This window comes from Squalius cephalus (genome assembly GCF_949319135.1).
Source record: "Squalius cephalus genome assembly, chromosome: 20".
NCBI classification, from domain to species: domain Eukaryota; kingdom Metazoa; phylum Chordata; class Actinopteri; order Cypriniformes; family Leuciscidae; genus Squalius; species Squalius cephalus.
Window position 1 is genome coordinate 11129596 of NC_137141.1, and position 27970 is coordinate 11157565.

At 37.9% G+C, this 27970-nt stretch overlaps 2 protein-coding genes across 4 annotated transcripts; one reads left to right on the top strand and one right to left on the bottom strand.

Annotated features, from left to right (window-relative positions):
• Positions 1 to 95: 95 nt before the first annotated feature.
• slc18b1 (solute carrier family 18 member B1) lies at positions 96 to 10541 on the top strand (the record flags this gene model as incomplete). Of its 2 annotated transcripts, XM_079853988.1 has the most annotated exons (14): positions 96 to 197; positions 327 to 472; positions 621 to 716; positions 806 to 879; positions 2003 to 2150; positions 2422 to 2578; positions 2760 to 2896; positions 3117 to 3218; positions 3499 to 3590; positions 4080 to 4175; positions 9109 to 9183; positions 9274 to 9367; positions 9510 to 9556; positions 9698 to 10541. In XM_079853988.1, exons 1-14 carry the CDS (start codon positions 173 to 175, stop codon positions 9789 to 9791), a joined length of 1383 nt encoding a protein of 460 aa, XP_079710114.1. In that variant the 5' UTR covers positions 96 to 172. The 2 variants fall into 2 exon arrangements, with proteins under 2 accessions (XP_079710114.1, XP_079710115.1); XM_079853989.1 differs by lacking the exon at positions 327 to 472 and having other exon boundaries at positions 150 to 197; positions 9698 to 9791.
• ahi1 (Abelson helper integration site 1) lies at positions 10312 to 27630 on the bottom strand. 2 transcript variants are annotated; one of them, XM_079853963.1, is made up of 27 exons: positions 27497 to 27630; positions 26943 to 26992; positions 26706 to 26830; positions 26083 to 26624; positions 25713 to 25828; positions 25236 to 25410; positions 24605 to 24797; positions 24422 to 24517; positions 24092 to 24277; positions 23847 to 23999; positions 23122 to 23254; positions 21506 to 21629; positions 21164 to 21393; positions 20970 to 21076; positions 20099 to 20217; positions 19641 to 19771; positions 18031 to 18171; positions 17227 to 17417; positions 17082 to 17124; positions 15001 to 15032; positions 14572 to 14686; positions 14318 to 14376; positions 13922 to 13984; positions 13661 to 13823; positions 13487 to 13575; positions 13305 to 13384; positions 10312 to 11009 (listed from the first exon to the last, which is right to left on the bottom strand). In XM_079853963.1, the coding sequence occupies exons 2-27, from the start codon at positions 26950 to 26952 to the stop codon at positions 10847 to 10849; spliced, it is 3579 nt and encodes a 1192-aa protein (XP_079710089.1). In that variant the 5' UTR covers positions 26953 to 26992; positions 27497 to 27630; the 3' UTR covers positions 10312 to 10846. The 2 variants fall into 2 exon arrangements, with proteins under 2 accessions (XP_079710089.1, XP_079710090.1); XM_079853964.1 differs by lacking the exon at positions 13305 to 13384 and having other exon boundaries at positions 10843 to 11009.
• Between the last annotated feature and the right edge of the window lie 340 nt (positions 27631 to 27970).

Here is a 27970-nt window from a genome sequence, read left to right on the forward strand (position 1 = left end):
ACTTTGCGAATCGGTTAGACCAAATCATTGAAAAGAATCAGTTCAAAATAATGATTCTTTTGAGAGTTGGACATCACAACCACCGTAAAATAGTAAGAATCACTGTTGAGTTTCCCAGCTGACAGGTTGAAAACGCGGAAGTAGAGTTATACAAGATCTCAGAGACTTGACAATGGATATCGATGAAGAAGATAGAGGTATTTGCAGTTAATACATTTATTTGATTACTTGTTTTCGGGTGATCAACATTTAGGCACTTTTGGACCTTTAATGAATTTGCGGACTCGAGCAGTTTACTGATCAATGAATGAATGTACACTTTATAGGTGATTCTTCACCACCACCACCACCACCAGAGACTCCGGCCACTAAAATGTCCAGAAAACAGATATTAACACTTATTGCAATGGCCTCCATAAACTTCTGTTCAATGATCTGCTATTCCATTCTGGGACCATTTTTCCCAAATGAGGTACATTGATTTTATTTTATATAACATGACTTGTATAATAAACTATAACATGAAATTGTTTTATGTACTCTGCTCAGGGCATTTAAAGTTTTTAATGCATAGGCTTCTGCTTCAGTATAATATAATGTTTTCATGATTCGTTTTCTAGGCAAAGAAGAAAGGTGTCAGTCAAGCTATGATTGGTTTAATATTCGGAATCTATGCATTATGCACTTTGGTGGGCTCTTTGATAATTGGTAAATATGTAAGTTGATATTCATTTCAGAAGATAATTTTCAACAGTTTTCCAAAATAGATTACACATTATATCAGTGCATTTGACCTCTGTTTCAGATTGTCCAGATAGGAGCTAAGTTTATGATTGTGGCAGGGTTGTTCATATCAAGCGTATGTACTGTACTTTTCGGGTGAGTATATCTGTGTTTTGTGTCTTTTAGTCCAACCTCTATTAGCTTTTATGCCATCTACAGTACCAGTCAAAAGTTTGGAAACATTACTATTTTTAATGTTTTTGCTTATGCTCATCAAGCCTGCAGTTAAAAAAAAAAAAAAAAAAAAAAAAAAAAACAGTAATATTATGAAATATTATTACAATTTAAAATAATGGTTCTCTTTTTTAATATACTTTAAAATGTAATTTATTTTTGTGATGCAAAGCTGAATTTTCATCAGCAAGTACTCCAGTCTTTGGTGTCTTATGATCCTTCAGAAATCATTCTAATATGCTGATTTATGATCAATGTTGGAAACAGTTGTGCTGCTTAATATTTTTTTTTATAACCTGAGATACTTTTTTCAGGATTATTTGATGAATAAAAAGTTAAAAAGAACTGTATTTATTTAGAATAGAAATCTTTTGTAACAATATACACTTCCGTTCAAAAGTTTGGGAACAATAACTATTTTTTTTTTAAGAAATTAGTACTTTAATTCAACAAGGATGTGTTAAATTGATAAAAAGGTGATGGTAACGATTTATATTGTTAGAAATGTTTTTTATTTTGAATAAATGCTGTTTTTATGAATAAATGCTGTTAACGTTTTACTCATCAATGAATCCTGAAAAAAGTATTCCAAAAAAATATATTAAACAGCACAACTGTTTCCATCATTGATAATAACTGAGTATCAAATCATCATATTAGAATGATTTCTGAAGGATCATAAGACACCAAAGACTGGAGTACTTGCTGATGAAAATTCAGCTTTGCATCACAAAAATAAATTACATTTTAAAATATATTAAAAAAGAGAACCATTATTTTAAATTGTAATAATATTTCATAATATTACTGTTTTTTTTTTTGTTTTTTTTGTTTTTTTAACTGCAGGCTTGATGAGCATAAGAGACTTCTTTCAAAAACATTAAAAATAGTAATGTTTCCAAACTTTTGACTGGTACTGTATATACAGTAAGTGTTTCCAGATTTTCTTTTTAGTAGATAAACATATTTAAAATACACAGTCCTTGTACTCATAGCATAGGTGTGTCCTTTTTTGTGTTTGCGAATAATATCATTTATTCTGCAGGTTTCTTGACCAAGTGTCTGATGGTACAGTTTTCATCGTGCTCTGTTTTATCACACGGAGCATAAATGCAATCGGCTTTTCTGCTGCTGTTACATCGTCTTTCGCGGTTTCAGCAAAAGTTTTCCCCGACAACATAGCAACTGTTTTGGTGAGCTGTGGTCAGTGCATGTTTTTCAGTGCAGTAATAGTGTTTTGGAGTAAACTGACAAAGGATGCACTATCGCTCATGTCACAAAGACATGCTGTTTCTCAAGAGAATCATCATTAGATTCTGTTATTGTGTCTGTCTGGTTGTTTAGTTTCTCACAGTCGGGGTAAATACACAATGATGGAACCATTCTTATGGATTTAATAGATGTATTAAAATGTGTCTTTACAGTGAAGCAGAAGATGAAATCATTAATGTCTTGTTTTCACAGGGCTTCATGGAGATTTTTACAGGGCTTGGCCTGATATTGGGGCCTCCGTTGGGTGGTTGGCTCTATCAGTCATTCGGATATGAAATCCCATTCGTTTTCACGGGATGTCTTCTGCTTGCAACAGTACCCCTCAACATGTGGATTTTACCGAGCTTTGGTTAGTGCGGATTTCACACTGGTTAAATATCACATGATTTTAATAATTTAATTTAAAGTCTATTCCATTTATCATACCCCTACTTTTGTCACAAGGATGTGATTGCCATGTGACTGATTTGGTTATTGTTTACCCTCCAGCCATAGAGATAGACATGTCTGTTTATCTCATTCTTATATAGATGCTGTTCCTTCCCAGAATTCCTTCCTCAGATTGTGTACCAGAATAAAGATCCTTCTCATCTGCTTTGTGGTGTTCACAATGAGCTCAGGACTTGGCTTCCTGGATGCAACACTGTCCATATTTGCCATTGAAAAGGTTCATCTTTAGAAAGTACTTTGATATCTATCTATCTGTTTATCTATCTATCACATTTTATGCATTAACAAATAGATTACATGTTTTTTAATGTAAAGTTGCCATAGTTTCAATCAGGGAAAATGTTTAAAACTCTTCATTTAAAAAAATTGTTGTAAAAATGTTAAAAGTTCTCCCGTAATAATACAAAAACATCTTTGTGAATGTTTTGTGTGAACAGCTTAATCTCAGCGCTGGTTCAGTGGGCCTGCTCATGATTGGACTTTCACTGCCGTATGGGGCGGCATCACCCATCTTTGGTGTGATCAGTGATAAATATCCTGTAAGTCAACATTTACAACAACTCTAAAATATGATTACAGTGATGACTGGATTTTCTCAAAAGAAAAAAGATTTGTTTGAAATTTCTAATATGACATTTGACGATTTACCTACCTTCCTACTTATTTGCTAATTTATTTAAATTAATTTTGTTTTTGAAGATATTTAGTATTTAATTTGTTTTGGTTTGTAAGTGATTTTTTGGTAAATATAAGCATACATACATTTTTATTCATTAAGAAATAATTTCATCTGTGGCTGTAAAATTATGCTCTGTGCAGTCAATTAGGAAGTGGATGATGGTGATTGGAGGAATGGCCACAGCAGTGAGCTTCTGTTTCCTTGGCCCACTTCCTGTTTTTCATATTAGGAGGTAAAACATTACTTTCACATTTTTTGAATGTTAATTTCTCAGCTTTTGGTTTATAGCATGTTAAATGTCTGTGTCCAGGTAGCAGGGCCTTTTTTATTGCCTTTTTTCCATATCTAATATTTTAGTAAACACTCAAAATCCATCCTTTGAAAACCGTTTTGAAATTGGACACTGACACAGGACTTTAAAACCTTTTAGTGTGCTCTATTTTTGGTTAGATATATGGCTTTGATTTTCTGCAATTTTAGTTTAGCCTAAATTGTTTTGTAAAATATAGAATTTGTATGAAATACAAAAAGTTTAGTTCAGTACATATGCTTTTCTGTAAACTCAATCTTTTATAACTTTTTTACACCCATTTTTGAACTGCTTTCACATCTGCAATAATCTGCTGAGTGTCTTCTTTAAAAAGAAACCAACTGTTAACGGGTTAAGTTTTGTTATTCCACTGATCCATTACTAATAATTTAAATGTTTTTGTTTGTTCAGTCAGCTCTGGCTTACCGTCCTCATGCTGGTCGTGGTGGGCTTTTCTCTGTGTATGACCTGTATCCCCACCTTCGCTGAGATGATCGCTTGTGCACAGTGAGACTTTAATTCACCCAGTTATGTCAGACTAGATTCCTGGAATGGTTTGAATAAGTACAGTTAACCCTGAAACTAGTGCTGGGCAGTATGACCAAAAATCTCTATCACAGTATTTTTGCAGATTCTGGAGGTTTCATACAAGGTGGCTGGCGGCTGGCTGGCTGCTGTATAAGCCATAAACCCTGCATTCCATAATCGAATGGGACACATGCCAAAATGAAAAAATCCAATTACACTTCAAATATTTTTTTCCATAGAGGGTTTCTGTCATTTTAGATCATTCTTATCACGCAGACGTATGTTCAAGTGTTCTTTCTTCCAATAGGTCTGGTTTTAGTTAGTTATTTGATGCTATAAAAACGGGGTGTAAAGAACCGCAGAACTCATGGTATTATGGGCAGCAACATTGACCTTATAAACCTGGCAAACGTGCACAGACATGTCCAGGTAGCAGCAGTGCAGATGTCTGGGTAATGGTTTCCCTGCTGCTTTTTAAGCCAGTGTGATTGTCTCTACTATCCAGTTAGCCAACCTCTGCTTCGACGTTGAAGCACGCTTCTTAATATCACCATAACAGAGAAATAACCAGTCTGAGTGTGTGAATTGAGTGGTAGTCTTCACATAACATCTCAAAGTTAAGCACTCGAATCAGACCCTGAAGAAGTCTGAAAAGAGGCCAGCTCAATGCTCTGTCCTATGAACTGAAGCAGTTTTCAGGGACATCCATTTATTGTCAATGCTCTGGAAGGGCTTAAACTGAGATGAACCAAGGAATGCAAGCACAAGTGGCAGATTCCAAGCAGGCTTCAGACGTCGTGCACCCTTCAGAAAACTGCAGACAAGACTATGAGATCCAAGAAAAGATCCCCAACTGGGACATGATATGCAGAAATATCAGTGAAATACACCTTCATTGTGGAAGCCACCTTGCCCTCATCCAGACTCTTGGAATGTCACATGTTGCAGGATCAAGCCCATGTACCTGACACCATGCAGAAAACAGCTTCCAACACGAAGCATAGATGTGTCGTGTGGAAGAAGCCCTCACATTGGAGATGGTGTGGAGACTCACAGAGTCGCAATGCTCTAGGTTTCAACTCAGTGGACAGACCCAAAGCTGTATGTGAGCTGGATATGGATGCCAGATGCTGCCCTCTAACTTGGAGAGAGGGTCCTTCCTGGGGGTCCAAGGTTTGCCAGTCCAAAGCTTCAGTAACGAAGGAAACCATGGTCTGGCTGGCCATCATGGTGCCACGAGTAGAACGCTGTGCTTGCATAAGGGAGATCCTGTGTAACGTCTCCCATTACAGAGGGATTGGTGGAAATGCATAGACTAGGCAGTTCGGCCAGTCGTGAGAGTGCATCCTGGCCCAAGTGACTGGACGCTTCTGTCTTTGCAAGCCACAAGCGACAGTGAGTGCTCATCTCTGAAGCACCCTATGAGGGAAGCATCGGTCGTGACCAACTCCTGCCGAGAGGTAACAACACCCAGGGACACCCCTGCCTTAAGGAACTCTAACCGTCTCTATGCATGTATACAATGGTGAAAAATTGCAATCAGTTGGTGGCATTGTCTGGTGGGATTCAGCAGCAAACCACATGTTCCATAACTGCAGTGGTCTGAGGTAAGGTAAGCACAGTGGAATCACTCTGAGCATAACCCCTGCTCAGAGTCGTAAAAAACCCAGGGGTCTAGTGTGTTGTTCCTGCAGTACTCAAGCTGCTCAGTCGAAAAACGATTGACCGCTAACCCAAGCACCTCAGGCTTTATGTGTGCGACTTTTATTGGTAGTGGGGGGATGCTGACGGGTTCCTCTTTGCAACTGTTGATGAGGTGCTCAAAAAACGTGACCATCCTCAGTAACACAAGGTCTTTGAGGGGGCTGTGACTGAGGTGTGGTGTGCTGGTGGAAACGTTGCTCCTTCATGTTTGGGCAAGCCACACCTGGCGACGGGCTGCCTAGAGTAAGGCTGTAAGGTTACCCCTTTCGCGGGTCACGTGGCCCTTTGCCAGAAGAGCCGTTTGAAGAAACTGTGAAATGGAGGGATCAACATTTGTTGTTTCCAGCATAGCAAGAAGTAGCTCACAAATTGTGTTTTCTGTCCGAGTTATGTAGGCGAGAGACTCGTATGCCTTTTTTAGCAGTGCATCCGTGCAACCACATTACACACTGGGACATCTTACATTACCTCGTAGAGCCTCGTCAGGAGACACCACCAAGGCTGTGACAGGCTGCTCTATTAAACTGCTCAAAAGTTTTGCTGAGCAGGTGACTCATCAAGACCTAGATGAGCTATTGCCATTCGAAGCATGGCCGAAGTATTATCAGAAAGGGACTATCTGTCTCGATGATTGAACTGATCCCCCACTAGACCCCGCTGCTGAAACGCTGGTGAAAACATCCTGGGGTGAAGGATGTGCAGTAACATCTACAGCACCCCCATGATCACGAAAAAAACCCACATCCAAAGCACACGAGGAAAGCACATCCAAGTCAGAAAGATGTGAAAAGCAAGGGGAATTAAGGGACTCTTCTCTCATCTCCCTGCTTCTGACCATTCTTATCCTCCTGTGTTGTCTTCACAGGTTGAAGTGAATGAAGCAAACATTTGATCTGCACAGCAACCATGTTAGAGAGTGAAGTTTCCTTAGGACTTGAATGTTCTTCACTTTGCGATGTGGCCCTCTTCTTAGATGGGAGCGCCGGCTGCTGAAGATGCCCTGCATTTCTGACCTCGTGGAGGGGCTAAATCCAACTGCCTCAGCTTTACCGTTGAATTCGAGTCTAAATCGACAATGAGCAAAAGACTGCAGTACAGACATGGGTCCATGAGAGCCCCTCTCAGATGTTGAATACCCAAACACGATGGACAAATATCATGACTTTTGCCCGGGAGAAGATTATTAGGGCACAGCTTACAAGTCAGTGGGAAACCCCTGGCAATCGAACTGTGAGCCATAGTCACTCATAAACAACCTTTCGGATAGTGCCGTAAGGTTTTGAGTCAAGTGATGGTAATGAAGCAAGAAAATAAATAATAATATTATTCCTCCAGGTAGAACCAACAGGCAATTCCAACGAAAATCTTACAAATTAGAAAAAAATATATTTTTACAATGGTTGATGGTTTGAACCGAGGGGCACAGAGTATAATATAGGAACCGAGAGGCACAGTGTTACAGACGAAAAACCGTCAAATGAAAAACAAACTCACCAAATGCTGGAAAAATGTATATTCCAAACCTGCTGAAAATGGCTTTGGAGCTCACTGACGCAGCTTGTGAGGACGATATCTCGCTGCTGTATGAAGCAGAATGTCACAGAATTTTTGGATGAATAAAACAAAAGTAGGGCTGTACAATTAATCAAATTTCAATGTGAACTTGTGTCTGTGATTAAAAAGACTGCTATTGAAATCTTAATTCTGCATGTTCTTCGTCTGTGAATGAACATCTCAGTTCTGTTTCTTTCCTACTGACCGCTAGAGGCAGTGTAACAGTAGTGGTTTATTGCAGAACCAGCTAGATAATTCGAGAGAATATACCAACAAAGTCATGTAGTGACATATGCTGAGCCATGGGGTTATAAGGGGCTTTCACTTTCTTGCCTGGTTGAGATAGGCAAGTATTTTGTTAAAGCTGCAGTCCGTAACTTTTTGGGGTTAAAAATTATCCAAAATAAATTTTTGAGCAAGTACATAACCAGCCAGTGTTCAGAACTATCTGCTCACCTTAGCTTGATTTAAAACGGTAAGCTTGTAATAATGTTTTTAATTCCAGTGGTACTGGTGGATTTCCGCGGGAAATTCGAGCATGTCTTTGCGTCATTACGTCACATCTGTACACATAAAGAAGGAGTCTCGGCTAGTAGGCTATGAGTGTGAGGATGTTGGAGGTGGAGATTTATAGCCTTTTCTCACAGCACTTGATATAATTAAACTTATCAATTTGATGGTGGATCCAGAAAGGTTCAAACGACTATCACCAGTGACAACTGGAGATTCACCTGTTGTAAAATGCGAAAGACTTCGGACTTCAGAGTGCCTACAGAAAAAAAGAGACTGCAACCGGGCCCATGTGAAAACAAGGATAAATATCGGAAAGGCATTAAATCTAGTCACGCAATGCTGATATTGTTAACATTAACAAATATGAGAACAAAGTATAATTTGCACGGTTTGACGTAATTTGATAAGCGATCGTTAGATTTAACCAGCGCGATTTACTGCAATGCTTTTTTCCCTTAGTTGGTCAGAACAAAAGTGGATGTTACTTGTTCAGACGACATTTTCCAGTGAAAATTCTTATGTTGGTCATGTTTCAAAAAAGTAGAATCTGTGATTGCGATTGCCAGTTTCCACACCGGCGTGGAGACTGACAGCCGCACATTCTCCTCAAAACATTGGATTCATCCACGCTGTGCCATGCCGAGGCACAACCCGCGTAAAGTTGATAATTCCGCGAATAACTGCAATTGCAGATTTCGAACAGAGATGGCGACAAAGAGGAAAACTACGGACTGCAGCTTTAAGTAATATTGACGCTGTCAAGTGCAGCTTACAAGAGTAAAGTTCCATTTGTGATTGGATTACGTTTGCGTTTTCCGCATCGTGGAAATCATAGGGCTCTACATGTTATTTTTTCAATATTAAAGAGAGTTTGTTGTGTGGATTTATTGTTGTTATAACCATTAGAAAGAAGGATATGCAGTCAATAGAAGTCCCCTCTCAATACACTCCACTTAGCGCTCTTTGTGGCATAGATGCAGCACTTGTTCGTTAGGCGCTGACATAGCGGTATTTAAAAAATACATATCGTACACGAAATTGAAACCGGTATACTTCCCAGCACTACCTGAAACTGAACAAAATGCTACAATACAAACCTGTAATATACTCTGTTTTGATGCGCACATTCCTGTTGTTGCAGTGAATATGGCTTTGAGGAGAGCTTGAGTACACTGGGATTGGTGTCAGGGTTGTTCTCTGCAGTGTGGTCTGCTGGGTATGTATTGAATTAAAGTTTACATGTGTTACTCAAGTGTAGTTTTTATAATTCCATCATTAAACCTGAATGATCATTTTCACGTTGAAGCATGTTCTTTGGGCCGACCTTCGGAGGATACATCACACAAACACTGAACTTCGAATGGAGCGCAGGAGTTCAAGGCGCACTTGCCTTTCTCACTGTAAGAACAAAATATATGCAAATAAATGCATAACAGATCATTTTTAAAATAGATCTATCTTTTCTTATCTGAAAAGTTTATCAGTTATGTATGCATTTTTGTACATATTAATTTATTGGCTAATATGTGTAACTTTCTTTAGGCCTTCCTACAGTTAATATATTTCACAATAGAACGCATACAAAACAAGTAAGTATATTTTGAATTAACTTTATTCAGCAAATATTATTAAAATATATATTTTTAAATCTTTATTCATTCTTTAAAATATGCACATATACGTGGTATACTCTGAAAACATTGATTATGCATAATCATTTTTTATTTCAGGTCACAAAAGGCCAAAAAGGTTGAAATGTCATCTCAAGGAGAAAAATCCCCTCTTCTCCCTAAGACAGATCATCTCAGGGTTGACATCACCTGAAATAAGCTGCTAAAATGTTTTAAATGGGAGAACAAGCTTAAATCATATTGCTGCTAAATACAGGTGATGTGGAATATGAGAGAATGGTGACAAATGAAGAACGCAGAGAAGGTCAAATACATGTATTATTTTGAGATGGACACACCATCCCACATCAATTTAAACTTTAAACAGGAGATCTGTGAACATTTACAAAGTAAATGTTAAAAGTCCTGTAAGAAGATTGACTTAAAAGAGGTATGTATTAAAGTTTAATGAATACTTGTAACAAGGTGATGTTTACACCAAACAGAGTTGAGACCAGTACAATGGATTATTTCTGAAATCTTGGTTTCATTAATCTTTTGGACTAATGCAAGAATGTGGGATTTGTATTTTTATGTTACATAACATAGATTACATAACATATAGATTACCCGTCTAACCGTAGTTTGTGACTCTTTCCCATTTCAAGTGTTTTTACAGATTTACATATCATTGCCATATTCCTGATGGAAACAACTTCAACACGTACAATTTTACAAAATACATTTTTATTACAGTATTTTTCATAGGAATGAGATCCTTGTGCTCTTGGAGCTGTAGTATAAATATAGATCCATCCAACATTGCAGAAGTTTACCCTTTTACTTCACAATTGCCTGGTGTGTTGTAAAATCTTGCATTAATGTGTCATATAGAAGTGCATAAATATATTTAGTCAACTGTATTCATTAACTCTGGTGCTAAATAAATGGCATAGTTAATTTTGTGATGTGTGAAAAATACATTTATTTGAAAAAGATCATTATGATTATCATTATAGTTGTTGTTACATTCAAGATTAATTTAAATAAAATGTTACCTTATGAACAATAAAATAAAAACTCAGTATTTACATAAACACAATACAAAACAATCCTGTAAAACTACATATAACAAATAACAGTATCAAATTTACAAAATGTATATTTTAAAATAAGGCCAACTACAAAAGATAGATCCACATAAACTCTTTTGGGAACACGTGATTATGTTCCTTCATAACAGAGGTAAGTCTTAGAAATCAGGTCACGTCAGTTCGGTCCTTCAGCTTCAAACGCACCGTTGGCCTGGCCTAGTCTGGGGAGGGGTCTCCTTCTAGATAATGCGGAAGACATTTCATGACCCGAGGACGGGACCTGAGGAGGAACAGAGGGAACCTCACTCCGCTTCACCTTTTTCTTCTTCTTTTTTGTTCTATAAAGAAAATGAGTGAAGAAAATAAGATCAATATGCACATGCTATTGCCAATCGCAAAAAAAAATTACGATTTAAAGGTGTTTCATGCTGTTTGAGCATGAAAAAGGTCTGCAATGTTACAAAGCACAAAGTCACTCCAAAGGGAGTTATTCTCTATGTCAGTTTCTGAACTCCCTGAAACGCTTTGTTTGGTAGTCTTGAATTTTCTTCCGGGAACGAGCACATCACAATCAATGTTGGGGGTAACACATTACAAGTAACGTAACTTACATAATCAGATTACTTTTAGTAAAAAGTTCATAATTACTCAAGTAACTAGTAAAGTAACGCATTTACAACAAAATATCTGAGTAACTTTTTCAAATGAGAAATGCCAGTTACATTGTTTTCCCATTCATTGACTGACACCTGTCCCCTCCCCATGTTGAGAGAAATCAGGAGTAAGTGCAGAGGCATTGTGTGCGCTTTTGAAACATGATGGTTATTGTAGTTCTAGACTACAGTAAATGTGAGCATGCATGTACTTGATTCAGTATTCCTCAAAATAAATAAAAATAGTGAAATGCAAACTCAGAATATTACGCAAACCTGCAATAATTAAATATGTTGAGCACAAATATACTTTATGTATTTAATTTCACTTTATGAACCATTGTCTTTGTTACTGACCTTTGATGATCCAATTCAACCATACTAATAAGTAAAAAATTACTTTAAACATTTAAATTTAATCATTTAGCAGATGCTTTTATCCAAAGCAACTTACAAATGATATGTATTTGATACAAATACATTTGTTTCTTTTTTTTTTTTAATCGCTGAAGTACGACTGTTGAACTTTCTTTTCCTGCCATCCAGAATAGTATCACAGCTGAAAAGTTTGTTTGCGCTGTGCCCTCTATGGTACAGCCATGAATTTCCTTTTTTTAATTGTTTTTTATTAAAAACAAGCAAGCCCAGCCCAGGTGAGAAAAAGTAACGCAAAAGTAACTTAACACATTACTTACCATAAAAAGTAACTAACACAATTAGTTACTTTTTAGGGAGTAATGCAATATTGTAACAGATTACTTTTAAAAGTAACTTTGCCCATAGCAGCAATAACCCCCCTTAGGGTAAACAGAACAGAACCAACATGAATGTATGCAGATATCATTAATTCAAGATTTCAAAGTAAAACATAATTTGAGAATTTATTCTGATTCGAGGGAAAACAGAATGCCAAATCCTGACTGACGAGAGGAGGAGCTGGGGATGGAGGAGGGTAATTAGCTCCTGAGAAACGCGATAGCTGCTGATGATACTGAAGGAGCTTATATATGTATACAGTGATGGGCGTCGTATTCCTATAGATAGACATGGATCAGCTGAGAGTCAGCTGATGCAAGCTTGATTAACGTGACCTGCCAGAACTGACGCTACACTTGATTTATGGTATATCAGGGCACATTGCACTTTTTGGAAGGAGAGGCTTCATAGAGACGGGAACTAAACGGGTATGTTTCCTGTACAACGACGTAACTCGCTGCTTAACCACCATAGTACGATGCACTGTTGAAGAAATCAACTAGTCGCGACTGATTCCCGAAACCATACTGTCGCAAAGGGTCGTTCAACCACGTTAGTTAATGATGTCACGCAGGTGGTGGAGTAATAACTTCTTTTAATGAATCTGTTTGAGATCTAATTAATGCTAGATGTTTTGCTATAAATTACGGACATGGCATCTGAGGACTATTTCTAATTTTTCTCATTTGTTATTAGTCATATGTTATTTCTCATATCAGTTATTTTGCTTTATTTCCAGATTCAATCATAAGCTTGTTCTTCTGTACTAGAGCACGTTCGCACATGCGCACTCTTCAAAAACGACGTTTTAAATCTCTTGACAAACTAAAATACGTAAATTACATTTGTATGTATTCTAAATAAAAGATACAGATTGTACTGAGTGTCAGCTTGCTTATTTTGCTCAAGATAAGGATTTTTTGAGTCCACATGTCATGCAAACAAGAAACTCTGCTTCTAATGACAGCTTGAGAGCTGTCGTTCCAAACACACAACTTTGCGATGCTGTTTGAGAATGTTTTTGTTAAACGATGGTTTCGGGAAAAAACGACTCGTTGAACTATGCTGATAACGACGGAACTTTCGCAAAACGCACCCCAGAGCGTTACTGACAGACTGGGAAGAGAGGTGCTGCAACGATGTAATGAAAACCTAATCTAGTAGACCCTAAAATCAAAATCAAGACTTTGTAAAAGGGAATAATAGGTCCCCTTTAATTCATACATGGTTGAGGATGCTTCAGGGTCAGTATCCAGCTCTGAGATGATCTTCAGTTCTCCAGCGGCACTGATGGCTGCAGACAGCTGCAGGAGGAACATCAGGGACAAAGTATTTCATCATAAGTATAGATTTTAAGATTTTTTTCATCTGTTTGATGGGAGGGATTAATGATAATTTGTCATTACCTTGACTGGTGTTGCACGCTCAACTCCATGTTGATCTAACAGTGATGGTTGTGCATTTAAAGCTCTTGAAAGCTCCTCATCAAAATTCCCTATGGGAGATACATTTGGATTGGATTTAGACAAGATAATAATCGTACATGTGCTTTTGGTTATCAAACCCCCCCATTCGCGTACCTTCATCAGCCACATAGGATGCTGGGAAATATCCCTCTTGCCCACTGACCAGTCGCCCAAACCACCAGCTGTCGTTGTCTTTGTACAGCACATGGATCACGTCACCGCGGCGTATCGACAGCTCATCCGATCGATTGGCTCTGTACTCATACAATGACACAACCTAGAGACGATTTCATTTAAGAGATCATAAACAAAAAAAATTAGCAAAGTAACTCTACATATATAGTGATATAAATAATAAAACTAATTAAAGTTTACAGTCTGATAGATTTGCCCAAAGTCTGCCTCTTCTTGTTGAGAGTATTCATAATCCAGTAAACTCTGTGGACATTAACACAATCTTCATTAGAGTAGGTTCTTCCATAGTTCATAAGCAAAATTGGATTATTCTTCAGTGCTAAATACTTCTATTTTTTATACTAACTGAAACTGCTAAAAAACAACCCAAAAATATCAAAAAACAAATCTTTCAAAGGTTTATGTTTTTGAAAGAAAGTCTATTATGCATTTATTTGAAATAGAAATATTTTGTAACAATATATATGTCTTTACTGTAACTTCTGATCAATTTAATGCATCTTTCCTGAATCAAAGTATTCATTTCTTTAAAACTTTTGAATGGTAGTGTAATACAAAAACTGATCAGTGTCTTACTTTTTGTTGTTTGAGGGATGGAGCTCTTCTAATGGGCTGCCCAGCAGGACTGTAACCACCTGTGAAAGGAGAGGAATACTTAAAACTTAAAAAACTCATGACATGTCATTGAATGGTGTTTTTAAGTACCTTAGAAACAAACTAAAATGTGTTCTAAATACTCAAATTTGTATTCTTCTCTACAGTGTGCCGTGTTCTTCAAGAAGATGCATGTTTAAGTTATCCAATATAATATGATAATGTAGAGAACGTACTGTTGTGTGAGCTGAGTGTTGCCTGTGGAATGAGTTGAGCGCCGAGAGACGTGGACATCTGTAGTTTGGAGTGAGGGGACAGTAGAGATGGAGGAGGAAGATATGAGGTCAGGCCCTGAAACAAACCACAAAAACAAGAGCCTATTATTGAGGATTAGTGTCACAGGGCTCAGGATGCTGCATGTTGTATGGTATGGAGTCAATTTTTTTTAGTAAAATTTTCACTGTCAATATCATTCCAAATATTTTGTAATCATTGTATAATGAGTTTAAAAGCTCCAAAACATGCCCTCTGCAATAAATGTGTTTTGGCTCATGTTACTACAGCCAAAACTACTGTAGTACTGTTTATGTCTTAAAATGTAACTCTAAAAGCTATATTGCTAGTATAACTTTTATAGCCAAGTGCAAAAAATATCACATATTTACCTCTAGGCTTCTTCCCAGGTGAGACATGCCACCTTAAAAAAAAAAAAAAACATATTGTGTTAGGCCTAATTTACAACAGAATTCATTCCACATGGATAAAAAAAATGCAGCTCATTTTCAGCCCCTTCAGACCCTGTGAACATTGGATTGGACATCACATGACTTTGAGTACTGCCTGGTCACTGATCAACCAATTACAATGAAAATATGAGCCATAACTTTATCTCATAAGACCAGCATGGCTACATTTTATTTGCTAATTTATGTTCATGGTAGTTTCATCAACTTGCACCTATTATAATCTTGATCATATCAAGGGACAATATTCAAAGTTAAGTTGTAGAACTTTAGAGTTTAATGTCCATCTCAATGTACAGCAACACACACACAATCATATATTTATCAAACACACAAACACCCACAGACATATACACACACACTCAGATTCAACCAACAACAAGAATCTAACAAGTTTTTTTAAACTCACTTCTTACCATTCTTATTGCACTGCTCATTGTTACAGTGTGTGTTCTTTTCAAAATTTGCAATGCTAGTTCATATACTGTTTTTAAAACTCTAGTTCATAAGTACTGTATGGTTAAAACATGATGAATTTTCTGTTGCTTCAGTCCATTGTAGTGGACATGAAACAAACTAATAGAAAGAGTTGGCACAAATCTTGTTTCTTAGACTCATTTATACATTGGAGAAGAGCAAATATTAAAGGGGTGATGAACTGAGAAATCAAAGTTTCCTTGAGCTTTTGACATATAAGAGATCATCATACTATAATAATATCCTGTAAGTTTCAGAACTGAAAACTACCTTGTTAGTCCAATAAAAGCTTTTATAGACATCAGGCTCAGCAAACGACTCGTTTTTCAAAGTGGGGAACTATGACGTCAAAGAGGATAAAACACCGCCTCCACAAAAGAAGATCAACGCCTACTTCAACACGGCCTGTTTAGCCCCGCCCACCGATTCGCCCAAACATGCTAAATAACATAGGACGACATGATAATTGCTACCGGATCGAGCTACTTCCAAGCAATAAACATGCTGTTGACTAAATATTGTGCGTGCCTGTTTGTGGAAGAAGACAGTCTGCATAAGCTTCCTTCGGATTCCAGCATGGTTAAACTTTATTAAATCAGTCAATCACAATTTCCCGACACGGATCTGCCAGCAACATGTAAGTAACCATGTGTATTCTAATGCCTGATCTGCGATCAGTGATTTCTGTGTAATTATTCAAGTTCAGATATTTCTCTTAAAATTGTTCAATACTGTTTATGCATCAGTGACTAAACGATCAACTTCACATAATTTCTCGTAGTATTATGAAAATAATCTTTTTTTAAACTGTTATTAAATTATATAGCCTACAGAAAGCGATCAAAGAACGATCCCTTTCGCCCAAGCTGTCAATCAAACAGCACAGCGCGAGCCGCGAGAGCTTATCTGGACACTTACCAAACTCGTGATGAAATAATGACACTGTTACACTACACAACGAAGCTCTTACTGTGTACTCACATCGTGTTTGCATTGTGATTTGGAGTAAGCATTTGTGAGAGTGCAAAAATTGCTTTGCAATGATAAGATCTTTATTCACGCGATCAACAGACTGTCTGTCATCTGCTCAGTGCTCATCATGCTGCAACCTTTCATGTGATGGAATAGATTTAAATATAATGCTTTAAACGATACTTTTCACGATTTGTTAATCTCGATAGCTGTAATAGTAAAAACGTAGTAAAAGTTTTCGAGAGAGTTCCTGTAATACTAGCTATTTCATTGCAAGCATGTCAGCCAATCACAGCAGTGGGCGTTTGCACTGCAGTCTCACAGCAGACACGCCCCTTAAAACGGAGCGTTCAAATCTGAGGCAGAAATCAGGCTTGGAAAAATGGCTTTTATTTATAAATTATGACAATTTTTTATGTAAAAATCATACTAACATTATAAGGGCACCCCAGGCAACAGTATAAAATAATAAAACAATCCAGTTCATGACCCCTTTAAGTGAAAAAAAATATAATCAGGTCTGAAGGGGTTAATTTATCATAAATATCACTTGCCTTGTTCATACATATCGACACCAGGGGAACTACGATGGGGCTCCTGCAAGAAAATGGAAGAAAAGTATTACTGATTGATTATTGACTAAATTATAATGCTGATAATAATCAATTATTTATTAAATATAATCAATGACATTTTTACCAGTACAGAGTCTAGTTTCTGTTTGACCCGCTGCATCTTTAGGGACACACGAGCAGTGCTGGCGAATCGGTCCATGCCGGTGGCAGAGGTGTTCTGAAAGGTCGTGACCTCTGATGAATTCCTGCCCGTCTTACTGTCCAGATTCTCTGAACGACTCATCCCTCTCAAACTCTCCACCTCCATCTGAGCCACTGCGTATGAGCACAAAACACTCATCTTTACACAGAAAATGATCATGTGACTTTTGTGTTTCTAATCACTAGCCATCTTTTTGGCATTTTGGGATATCGCATGTAAAACACTGGATGGAAATGTCAAAATACGCATAAATTCTGAAAATGTGCATAAAAACGTATGAGCTCAATGGAGGCGGATACATTTTTTATAAGATAACAAAACATGAGCATGAACTACAATGGAAACACATTTACCAAAAAAACGTCCTCGATGCCCATCAAAAAAGGCATGTGACTGCGCAATGGGATCTCATTGCACAACATGTGAAATGTTGTTTTGGTCATTCTGAAATGCCTTAAGCCAAAGTCTGTTATCAAACCGGTTCGATATAATTATCTCTTAAACATCAGCATTTCCAAACAGCAGGCATCCGCTTCCGAAGGCAAGATAACATGACCACGTTTATTGCGTTTTGTCTGCGTGCTCTGAAGTGCAAGTAATTTATGATGTATACAAAAAAAAGACCCAAAGATTTTGAAAAAAGAAGTTAAATTCGCAACTTTGGATGGAAACATAGCTAGTGATGTATCTGAACCAGTGGTTTTCTGAGTTATTTGGAGGACTCACCCTTCTGGTCATACAGATAGAGATGGATGAGTTGGTTTTGGCCAAAGGAGCAGAAGGCCACCATGTTCTCATGAGGGTGGAAAGCAACAGCTCGAATTGCAGATGAATAACACAGCTCAGAGTAAACGGCGACCTGGTCACCTGAGCAAGAGAAATTCAAATTCAACCTCCACTTGGATTTTTTTTTTGTATTCAAACTAATGTCACATGAACAAACATGAAAACAGGTCTCATCGCATCTGCTTGTCGGCAAGTGTTAAGAGCAGTATGAACTGACGGCGATATCTATGGACTTTCAAGGTAATCAGCTAACCTAGTGTAACCCCAACGGTTCTACTCGCACCACTCCGAGTGGGATTGAAACCTAGCGTATCCGGCATGGGAGGCGGGTGCGCTAACAAAGACTTGACTTAAGATTGCAGCCTCAAGCGTCCATCGCTAGTGCACCTCTTGAGGCCAGGGGAGTGAGGTTTACTCACACAGCTCTTAGTAGAGCTGCGTTTAAGTTATTTTTGAATGTCTTTCCCTCGTTAACTTCCCTCCATCTCGTTCACTCTGATATACATCACTGCTTATATTGCATGCTTGCCCATTACTGGCAGAACCCTTGCAATGGGTTTAAATGGAACACCTAAGCCCTTGATCACTTTGAATCCGCTATGGAGCTGATTTATTATTTACAGATTTATGAATTTGTTTTATGCACCATTCTATAGGCCTCAATGTATGCTTGGGCTATTGGGAGAAAAATTGGAGGTTTACTCACACAGCTCTTACTAGCTGGCCATCGTTACACTAGCTAGGTAATTTTATTGTCAGCGTTTTATTCAATTTTGAAATCTGAATGTTAGAGAGAAGAAGAAAAATAAAAATAAAACTTTTAGATATCAATCTGCATATGCATTGGACATTGGTTATGCTCATCTTTGGTAGCTCCTTTAAAGGCATCTAGAGTAAAACAGCTCTATGAAACAAAGCACATACACAAGACCTTAAAGGGATATTTCACCACTGGAAAGATGAATGTGTATTTAAATTGGGTTATTTATGTAGTATAAATGTTAAATTATTTTAGAAGTTGGTGCCTTCTAGACTGAGAAAATGTATTTTTGGCTCATGTGGATGAAAGACAACAACTCCCAGAATGCACTTGCTTCGCTGCCCTACGAGGCCACTCCCAAGCCACGCCTACCGGTTACAGAGGGCAGTATCGGAAGAAATGATACAACTAGGCTACTAGTTGACTCAAAACTGAAAAGACGCCATTTTATCATGAGATCCCCCTACGGGCGGGTTGAAAACATCAGGAACGAGCTCCTCCTACTGGCTGGAGTCTCTAGCCTCAGGACAAAGAAGCCTCCGATGACGCTAAATGACGATTTTTGCGTCATCTGAGTTTTTTTTCCAGACACACAATACAGAAATCTCTCGTCTCAGGGGGACATGAGGGAGGGAAGCACGGTCATTCAAAATACTACCTGGTTTCTACTAATACAAAGCTTAATGCTAATCGGTGAAGTAACCCTTTAACCGGAAGCGATGTGACCTGTTTTACAGAATACAGAAGTTTGTTGCACTTGATCCATATTGCCTCAAAACAATCTCCAAACCTGTTTCAGAGTTCCACACATACGCCAATCCATCTTCACTGCCGGAAAAGATGAAGCTTCCACAGGGAGTGAACGTGCTGTTGATTCTCTCCCTGTAGTTGGTGGCACCTATGTATTTCTTCACTGCGAAACTATAACAGGTCAAACAATTGTTTGTTTCAATATATTTGCACTTTGTTTCTTTTATTACTTTCTGTCATGCTGGCACCATCAACATCATGAACTATTAGCATGTGCACTGACTTGTTTTTTTTAAAGTCACATTTAAAGTCAACATGAAATTAAAATTGACCGTTTACTCTTAATACACATATATAGTCTTACTCTGTGCAATGCATCTGTGCACGTTATCAATTCTGAATTAAAAATTATTTAAATTAAATAGATTTTTAACAGAATTTAATAATATTACATTATACTGTAAATATTCAAATATTAATAAACAGACAGATACTTACATTCTCAAATCCATGACCCTTAAAACACTGTCTTTGGCATGAATTAAAAGTCGTCTTCCATTTGGATGCACCTCTAACGAGTTGATGGATATTCCATTCAGATCTGCCTCTTTAATTTCCTGTAGAGAAATACTGAATTGGCATTCCCTTGAGGCTGGACAATACACTACTCGACATTTGCCCGATTTAGAGTCTGAAGGAGTCTATGCTAGTAGTCAAAATTTAGAGCCATTCTGCAGATATTTGGCATTTAGAGTTGCCAGATTTCGCAGAAAATGGAATAGTCTATGATGGGCACACACTCTGATTTTTCTTAGCTTCAGATTATAAATCCGCCCATTAGAGGAAATCAAACATGTATGATATTTTGAGATGATTTTAGAACATTTTCCCCTGGTTTCACAGACAGGGCTTAAGACTAGTCCTAGACTAAAATGTAAGTCTGAGCTGTTTCCACTGAAATAAACTTGCACTGACTGATCTTAAAAATATATCAGTGCCTTTTTAGTTTTAAGATGCACATCGGTAATGTTTTTTTCTAAGCATGTTTATAAAAATTACTTAAATGTCCTAATTGATCTATGGTCTAATCCTGGCTTAGTCTAAGCCCTGTCTGTGAAACCGGGCCATAATGTTTAACTTGTCATGTGTCAGTTTGTTGAGTTCAGAACGACTTGAAAGTCTGCTATTGTGTGATCCTCAGTCGTTTAGTGCATGATTCACAGTTTTTCTCCATTACCATTTACAAAGTCGAAAAAGCGCATCAGTTTTTAACAGTCCTGTAGTGTATTTCAGCCTTTAGTAGTTCAAATCATGATTTCAAATTGGGATTTCTATAGCTCTTCCAGGTAGTATTTGAGAACTCTGTTACCCTCTCAATGCTCCATTGACTGGTCAGTGCACGGCGAGACCCCGGCACAACCTTGGTTCCCCACACAATAATGAGGCCGGAATTGTCTGCAGAAAACATTCTGCTACCTGTGAGAAGACCAACACATCACTAACATCTCAAATCCCAGCTTTAATGCCACATCCAGTGAGTTAAGACGATAATTCCCTCTGTACCTTCTGGGTCAAAACACAGTGAATTGATGAAAGTCTTGTGTCCGTCAAACTCTTGCAGAAGTTGCCCATTCACGTCTTGTATGTCCACATTCCACACCCGCAGCACCCCATCGTAACCCCCCGTCACCACCAGACTCTGGGCTTGCGGGTGGAACTGGGTGCAGTACACGAATGAAGGGTGAGGAAGAGTTTTATGTGCAAGACTCTGCAGTCGTTCAACATTCCACATTCTGAAAGACGAAAACAAAACATTTTGGTCCACACCTTCACTTATTTGTGGCATAATTATGGGATGCTTAATATTATAGGATAACTCCATATATGCAAGAAAGCTATATTTACCTTACTGTTCCATCAGAGGATGCAGTTAATAAATCTTTATCATCTCTGGACCAGCAGAGATCATACACCACACTCAGATGGCCATTAAAGGACGCCAGAACTTTCCCAGATGGAATATCATATACTAAAAATAAGACACAGAGATTTATTGTTAAATATTCAAATGTTAAATGATTATTTGAGGTATAACATAAGCATTTGTACGTGTTTTTTTTTTTTTTTACATTACATTAAAATGTATATGAATGTGAAAGGGAAATTTGGGTTTTATTGTATACAAAAAAGCCATATAAAAACAAAAAGCTCAGTGGAAATAAAGCATACATTGACTACAATACAATCACTTTCAATGGCTTCAAAGTCAGGAGACTGAGGAGGCCACTTTAAGATTTCAAAATGCTGAGCATGAACACTTTCATTGCGTGCAACTTTGCATGTGTTGCTTGGCTACATTGTGTTCAGCAGATATTGGTTCATTTTCAAAGTGCCAGCAACTTTGTAGATCCTTCCAACACCTTCTGCAGACATGTGTCCCCAATACCATTATGTTTCCCTTTCCGTGCTTAATGGTGTCTCGCATGCATTTGATATTAAAACACTCCAATCGTCTCCTATGAACATACCTGACACTACCTGACAATGCTAAGTTGTTAAATTTTGACTTGTACCTGGTACCTGCAGAACACGGCTCCAATCTTCCACACTCCAGTCCTTGTTCTTTAGCAAATGCAAAGTGTTTTTTGCAGTACATAAAACTAATAAATGGTTTCTTTACTGGTACACAACCTTTCAATCCAGCCTCTTATGGCCGCTGGCTTACAGTTCAAGGTGATATTGGAGGTTGGAGGCCTCATCCAGGTCTTTAGAAGCTGTTTTGAGGTTATAATTCTGTGGACATTGTGACCATTCATATCCAGCACACGAGCAATATCCAAAATCGATTGGCCAGATTTAGCCATTTCAACAGTATCCTCATTGGTTGCAGAGGACAGCTTCTTCCATCAGGCCGTTTTCACTAAAACCCACAGAATAATATCTAATAATATAGCTAATACTTGCCCCATAGCGATTTATTGAATTATTGGATGGGAATAATGAGTGCAAGACTGGTATGACCACTTGGCCAAAAATGACATCTACACAATTAATTCTGTTTCATTGTGTCATGACAAATAATACAATTGAAACGTGGAACGCATACTCTATTTTTAAGCTACGGGCACAACTTTACAACATGCATATACATTTTTGTTTTTGTTTTTTTTAATAAAGAAGCCAATTTTCCCAAGTCGGACATCACTTTTAACCACTACTGTATATGCATGCATATATTTCTTGATTTTTCACCAAGCTTTTTGCCTCCACTAATTTATTTTTAATGGTAATGAACTATTTGGTGTGACACACATTTTTCAAATAGCCCATGTAGTCTCTAAATTAATATGAATTATAATTCTGTTTGTACATCATGTCACAATTTCAACTTCACAAAACTATTTTATGTCAACTGACTACCCAAATTGTACATGTTTTTTGTCAGAAAATGTTAGCAAAAATAAAAAAGACAGTACAGACAAAAGACAACATGTAAAGAAACTGAGTTACAAATGACTTACTAATGATAGGAAATGAATCTCTATCTGCACATGCAGCTGCTAGTGCACGTCCATCATGGGAGAAACGCAGAGTAAAACAGCCCATCTGACCTCCACGAAAGGACTGCATTGGCTTATTCGGGATGCGACACACCTGTTTAAACAACCAATAAGAAAAATAGACAAATTAAACGAATTACTGTCTGTGTTCGAAATCGCCCCCTATACAGCCATTTTGAAGTGGTGTCTGGAACCATAGTGGACATTATCGAATTGCCTCATTCAATACGACAATGTACTGCAATAACGAGTGTACAACCATTGTATGCTCAACAGCTAGAGAATACCCATAATGCACTGTGAGGGTCGTGCCAAATTAATTCCTGTGTCTCAACAGAAGATGGCGTCCGCAGCTGAATCATTCATACATCCATTTTCAATCAACGTCCAATGTGGCTACAGCGTAATATCATATTACACGTTTATACATAGTTTCCATGACAGAGTTCAAGATAAATCTTTTCATTACTACTGGAACTACCATTAAACAGCAAGCACAAACTGTGCAAAAAGCTACATCCCTTATAGCGCACTCAGTGTTTGAATTCGCTCACTCGTTTTCATTCACTCCTTCAAGTGGACTATATTAGTGGGCTAATGTAGGGAATAGTGAATGTATAAGAGGTGATTTCAAACACAGCTACTGACTCCCCAACATTAACACCAATAAAGCAAATATCTAAAACCTGTCCAGGCATGCGGCTCCACTTCATGGTTTGTGATTTGCTCTCCAGTATTTGGGTGCTGGTTTTATTGGTCATCTCAGTATTGAGCTCACTGTAGGAGGTGCTGCCCCGTTCCTGCTGTAGAGCCATCATGGAGCGGATACTGGGGTCCACCTGCGCAACAAATCCAAACCAGAACAAACTTCATTGACCACCATATTTTTGTATTTTCACTGTGTTTTTAAATTAAAAAAAAGTTAACCTACATGTTCTGGTGGTTTGAGGCCTTTCACTGTGACATAGAGGGTGGATGCGTATTTGTTCCTTGGGAACTTTGACCACCACTGAAACACTTCAACTGTTTGTGGCAGTTTCTTTGCCCGCGGAGGAGGGCAGTAAAGCTGTAGACGCAGTTTGGTGTCAACGTTCAAAACACCATTGGTTCCTACAAGCTTGAGGAAATATTTAAAGAGCTTGATTTTAGTGGAATGAAGGATACAGTTACATAAAATAAACAAAACAGATGGAGCTAACAAACAAAATAACCAAACAAATATATAATGTAATGGAGACTACAGTAAAATCAAAGCTGGTACCTTCAAAAAAGCCCACGCAATCTTCCGGAATCCCCGCTCATGATGGTCAACAGAGACGTTTGTTCGTGCTTCCTCCATACTGATGAAATCCAGAATCTGTAACATCATATAAAGTGTTTTATTAATTCCTCTCTTTGCTCAGAGGATGACAATCTACTTTTAAACTTATTCAAGGACACAAACCTCAAAAAACAGTATCACATGCGGACTCTCATCATCGTCTTGTAGGAAATATCCGAAGCGCTCATTGAAGATGATCTGTTCCTCCCACTCTGGAACTGTTATTTTGTGTTTCTTGAAGTCAAAGGGTTGAGTTATGATGGGTAGGATGTGCTCGATGCTTTCTTGCTCATAGAAGGATGAAACATGGCGATGGCTGTGAATAGAATAAATCACTGGGAATAAATTTGACTACATTTGGTATAAAGACTATGCCTGCATCTGATATCGGATACTTCTCTACTATACAGTATGCAAAAACAGTACACCAACAGAATAGTATATCCGAATACATAGTATTCAAAAAACAGTAGGCAAAATCTATCCGGATGACCTACTACTTCCACCGAGATTCTGAATCGGCTCCACTGATGCCGTAGGTGACATGACAGTGACAAAATGGCGGATGTAGTACGTCAGATATTCCTTCATACTACATAGAACATACTTTTTTAATGGTTACAAAGTAGGTTTCAAACCAAATGTAGTACCTACTATACAGTATGTGATTTCAGATGCAGCAAATTAGCATATTTATCCAAATGGCTTCCAGCAGGTTTTGGTTTTAGGCAATAAACATAAGTAAAATCCAAACCTGTCCTCTTTCTTGACATACTGTCCATTGACCTCATCAACCACGTGAACTTTGACCATGGGGTGAGACACCATCAGGTCTGTCTTCAGCTTGTCTGTCCTGTGGATATAAACTCCCAGCACTAGACTGTCATCAAAGGCTTGTTTCTCTTCTGCCTGTTCCTCCTCAACAATCACTACAACCAGAAATTAATAACCATAATCAACCGCACATATCACACATGTAAATAACAATGAAATTAACACAATATACACACATTTTTAAGAGTTACTGGGTTTCCATGGTAGTGACAAGTAGACGTGAATTCAGAAAAATTGTGGAAACTGTCACTTAAAGTAAATGACAGAATTTTCATTTTTTTTGGGTGAACTATCCCTTTAAATTAAAGAGAGTAGATACTCTATGCAATATGACTTATGTGTTTGATCAAATAAAGTTGGTTGGTTCAATAGTGATGACATTGAGACGGCATATCACCTTCTTTTTGTTTCTTTTTCTTCTTCACTTTGGGTTTGACTGTGTCCTCCTTGAATTCCTCCACAACATCATCCAGGATGTTTTCTGTCTGGTTTTCCACGGACACTTCAGTCTGACTACAGACAAAAAGGCAAACCAAATTAAGAAAAAAAACAAAACATTATTCATATTACCTTAGAAAGTTTTAGAAAAAAGACATTTTACTATAAGCGGCATCTCACACTATGCTTAACCCCTGGTTAAGGCCACGTTAAAGCTGAAGTATTTATATTTCTACAGCTCTTGCATCTCCAAACAGAATTGCAAAAAGAATAAATAATCTGGAACATAATTCTTCCAAGAATAGCTAGCATTAACTGTGATCTTTTACCTTCTATCACCATCATGTTTGCTTGATTTCACTTTCTTCTTTTTCTTCTCAAGCTCATTGTTTAGCAGCTGGCTCTCCGTAAACTTCTCGACAGCTTTCTTCCGTGCCGTCTTTTTCCCAGAAGTCTCTTCCTCCTGTGAGATCTGATGTTGGTACGCCTGTAGATAATCATCTTCCGTCTCTGTCTCTTCTTTCTGTCGACTGACATCATTTCCACTTTTATCCTTCCCTTTCCTAAACTTCCTAGTATGTTTTCCGTTGATTTCTGAATCAGTCCTCCTGTCGTTGTTGTCTTCATCTTGAACAGGGGGTGGTGGTAGTTGTGGTAGCCTCCTTTTGCTTTTCCTTTTCCCGCTGGTCAGCGCGGGCTCCTCATCACTTACAGCATTGTTTATGTTGGTCTTTTCAGATGTCTCTCTCTCTCTTCGCCTGTTTTTGGTGTATCTGGGGCTGCCCTGAGCTGGATCATATGTGTTATGGAAGATAGCTTCATCATCTTCAGTGTCTTTACTCAAATCTAGGTTCTTCTTCAAGGTCTGAAGCTGCAAGAAAACAGAATGGAATTCAAATAACAGATAATGGGGTAACTTACACTGTGAATTATCTTCTATCACATTACTAACCACAATAACTTCCTGGGACTGATCATCAATCTGTTTGGCTTTCTTTTTCTCAGAGGGAGGGTTTGTGTATCTCTTCAACACCTCGTCAAAGCGAGCTTTTGTCTTAGCTCTCACATCACTTTGACCTGTCAAACAGAGATTTACAGACTGATTTAAATCTGCATGTAAGAGCATCTATGATAATCAGTGACAGAGAAAAGATTTGATTAATATCAAGTATGAGTGATCTTTATTCACCTGCGGGCATTCTGATGAACTATAGACAACTTCATTCTGGAACAACAATCCTAAAACATAAAATATCATACATTACAACGGAATCAAAGAAAAACTGGTGTTTCAACCTTTAGTCTTTATTCGCTTATGTAGGTACAATCACCAATAAAAGGTTTAACTTAGTTTAATTACTCTTACTAGAACTAACGTTACTGTTAAGCAGATTATGTACGTTAATATTTAACTTGACCGACAACACAGAACACCTCTTAATTCCCGCTATCATGAGCTACATAAACGACTACATTGCTGTTTTAAAAGCAAATAAAACAACTCTGATTTTATCTGATTTTAATCCGATTCTAAAAATAACAGAAATGCCTAAATGAGTATGTTTGTATAAGTGATTGTTGATTTGGTAGCTTGGCTTACATCTCTCACGCGCTAGCTGAAAACAATGCACACAAATCACTGCTAACTTAGCGCACAGGATATTCTCGCGAGAAAATTCAGCGACTCTATTTCATTTTACATGTGCTACTGTTAAGTGCAGGGTGTCTGTGAAATAAACGCACATTATTTGCCGTGAATGTAGCGACGCAGTCAAATCATGTCTGCTGTAGAGGATCCATGAATGATTTCAGTGAGCAGCCATTGCTGGCGCGACCGTTTCCAACAGCAACAACAACAACAAGATTAGCCCCGCCTCCCTGGGTTACTGTTGCCACGTCCATCAAGAGCAACACGCGAGGATAACACGAATCAGTAATTTATTACAGTTTTTCTGAATTGCTAAAACACTAAACCCCATTCTCTGAATCAAATTCTCAATAGCCTAAACAAATTTGTCGTATAAATCACTCTTTCAGTAAAACACTGTTTGCAAATCTCATGAACTCTTTTTGCAAAACTCTAAACACATTCTCACTCATTAAAACACATTTCGCACTGTGATGCACTTGTGCTTCAAAACACTAAACACATGCAGGCAAAAGTTAAACACAACTACAACACAGTTCTCTTCGACGACTCAAAATTGTTCACACTTA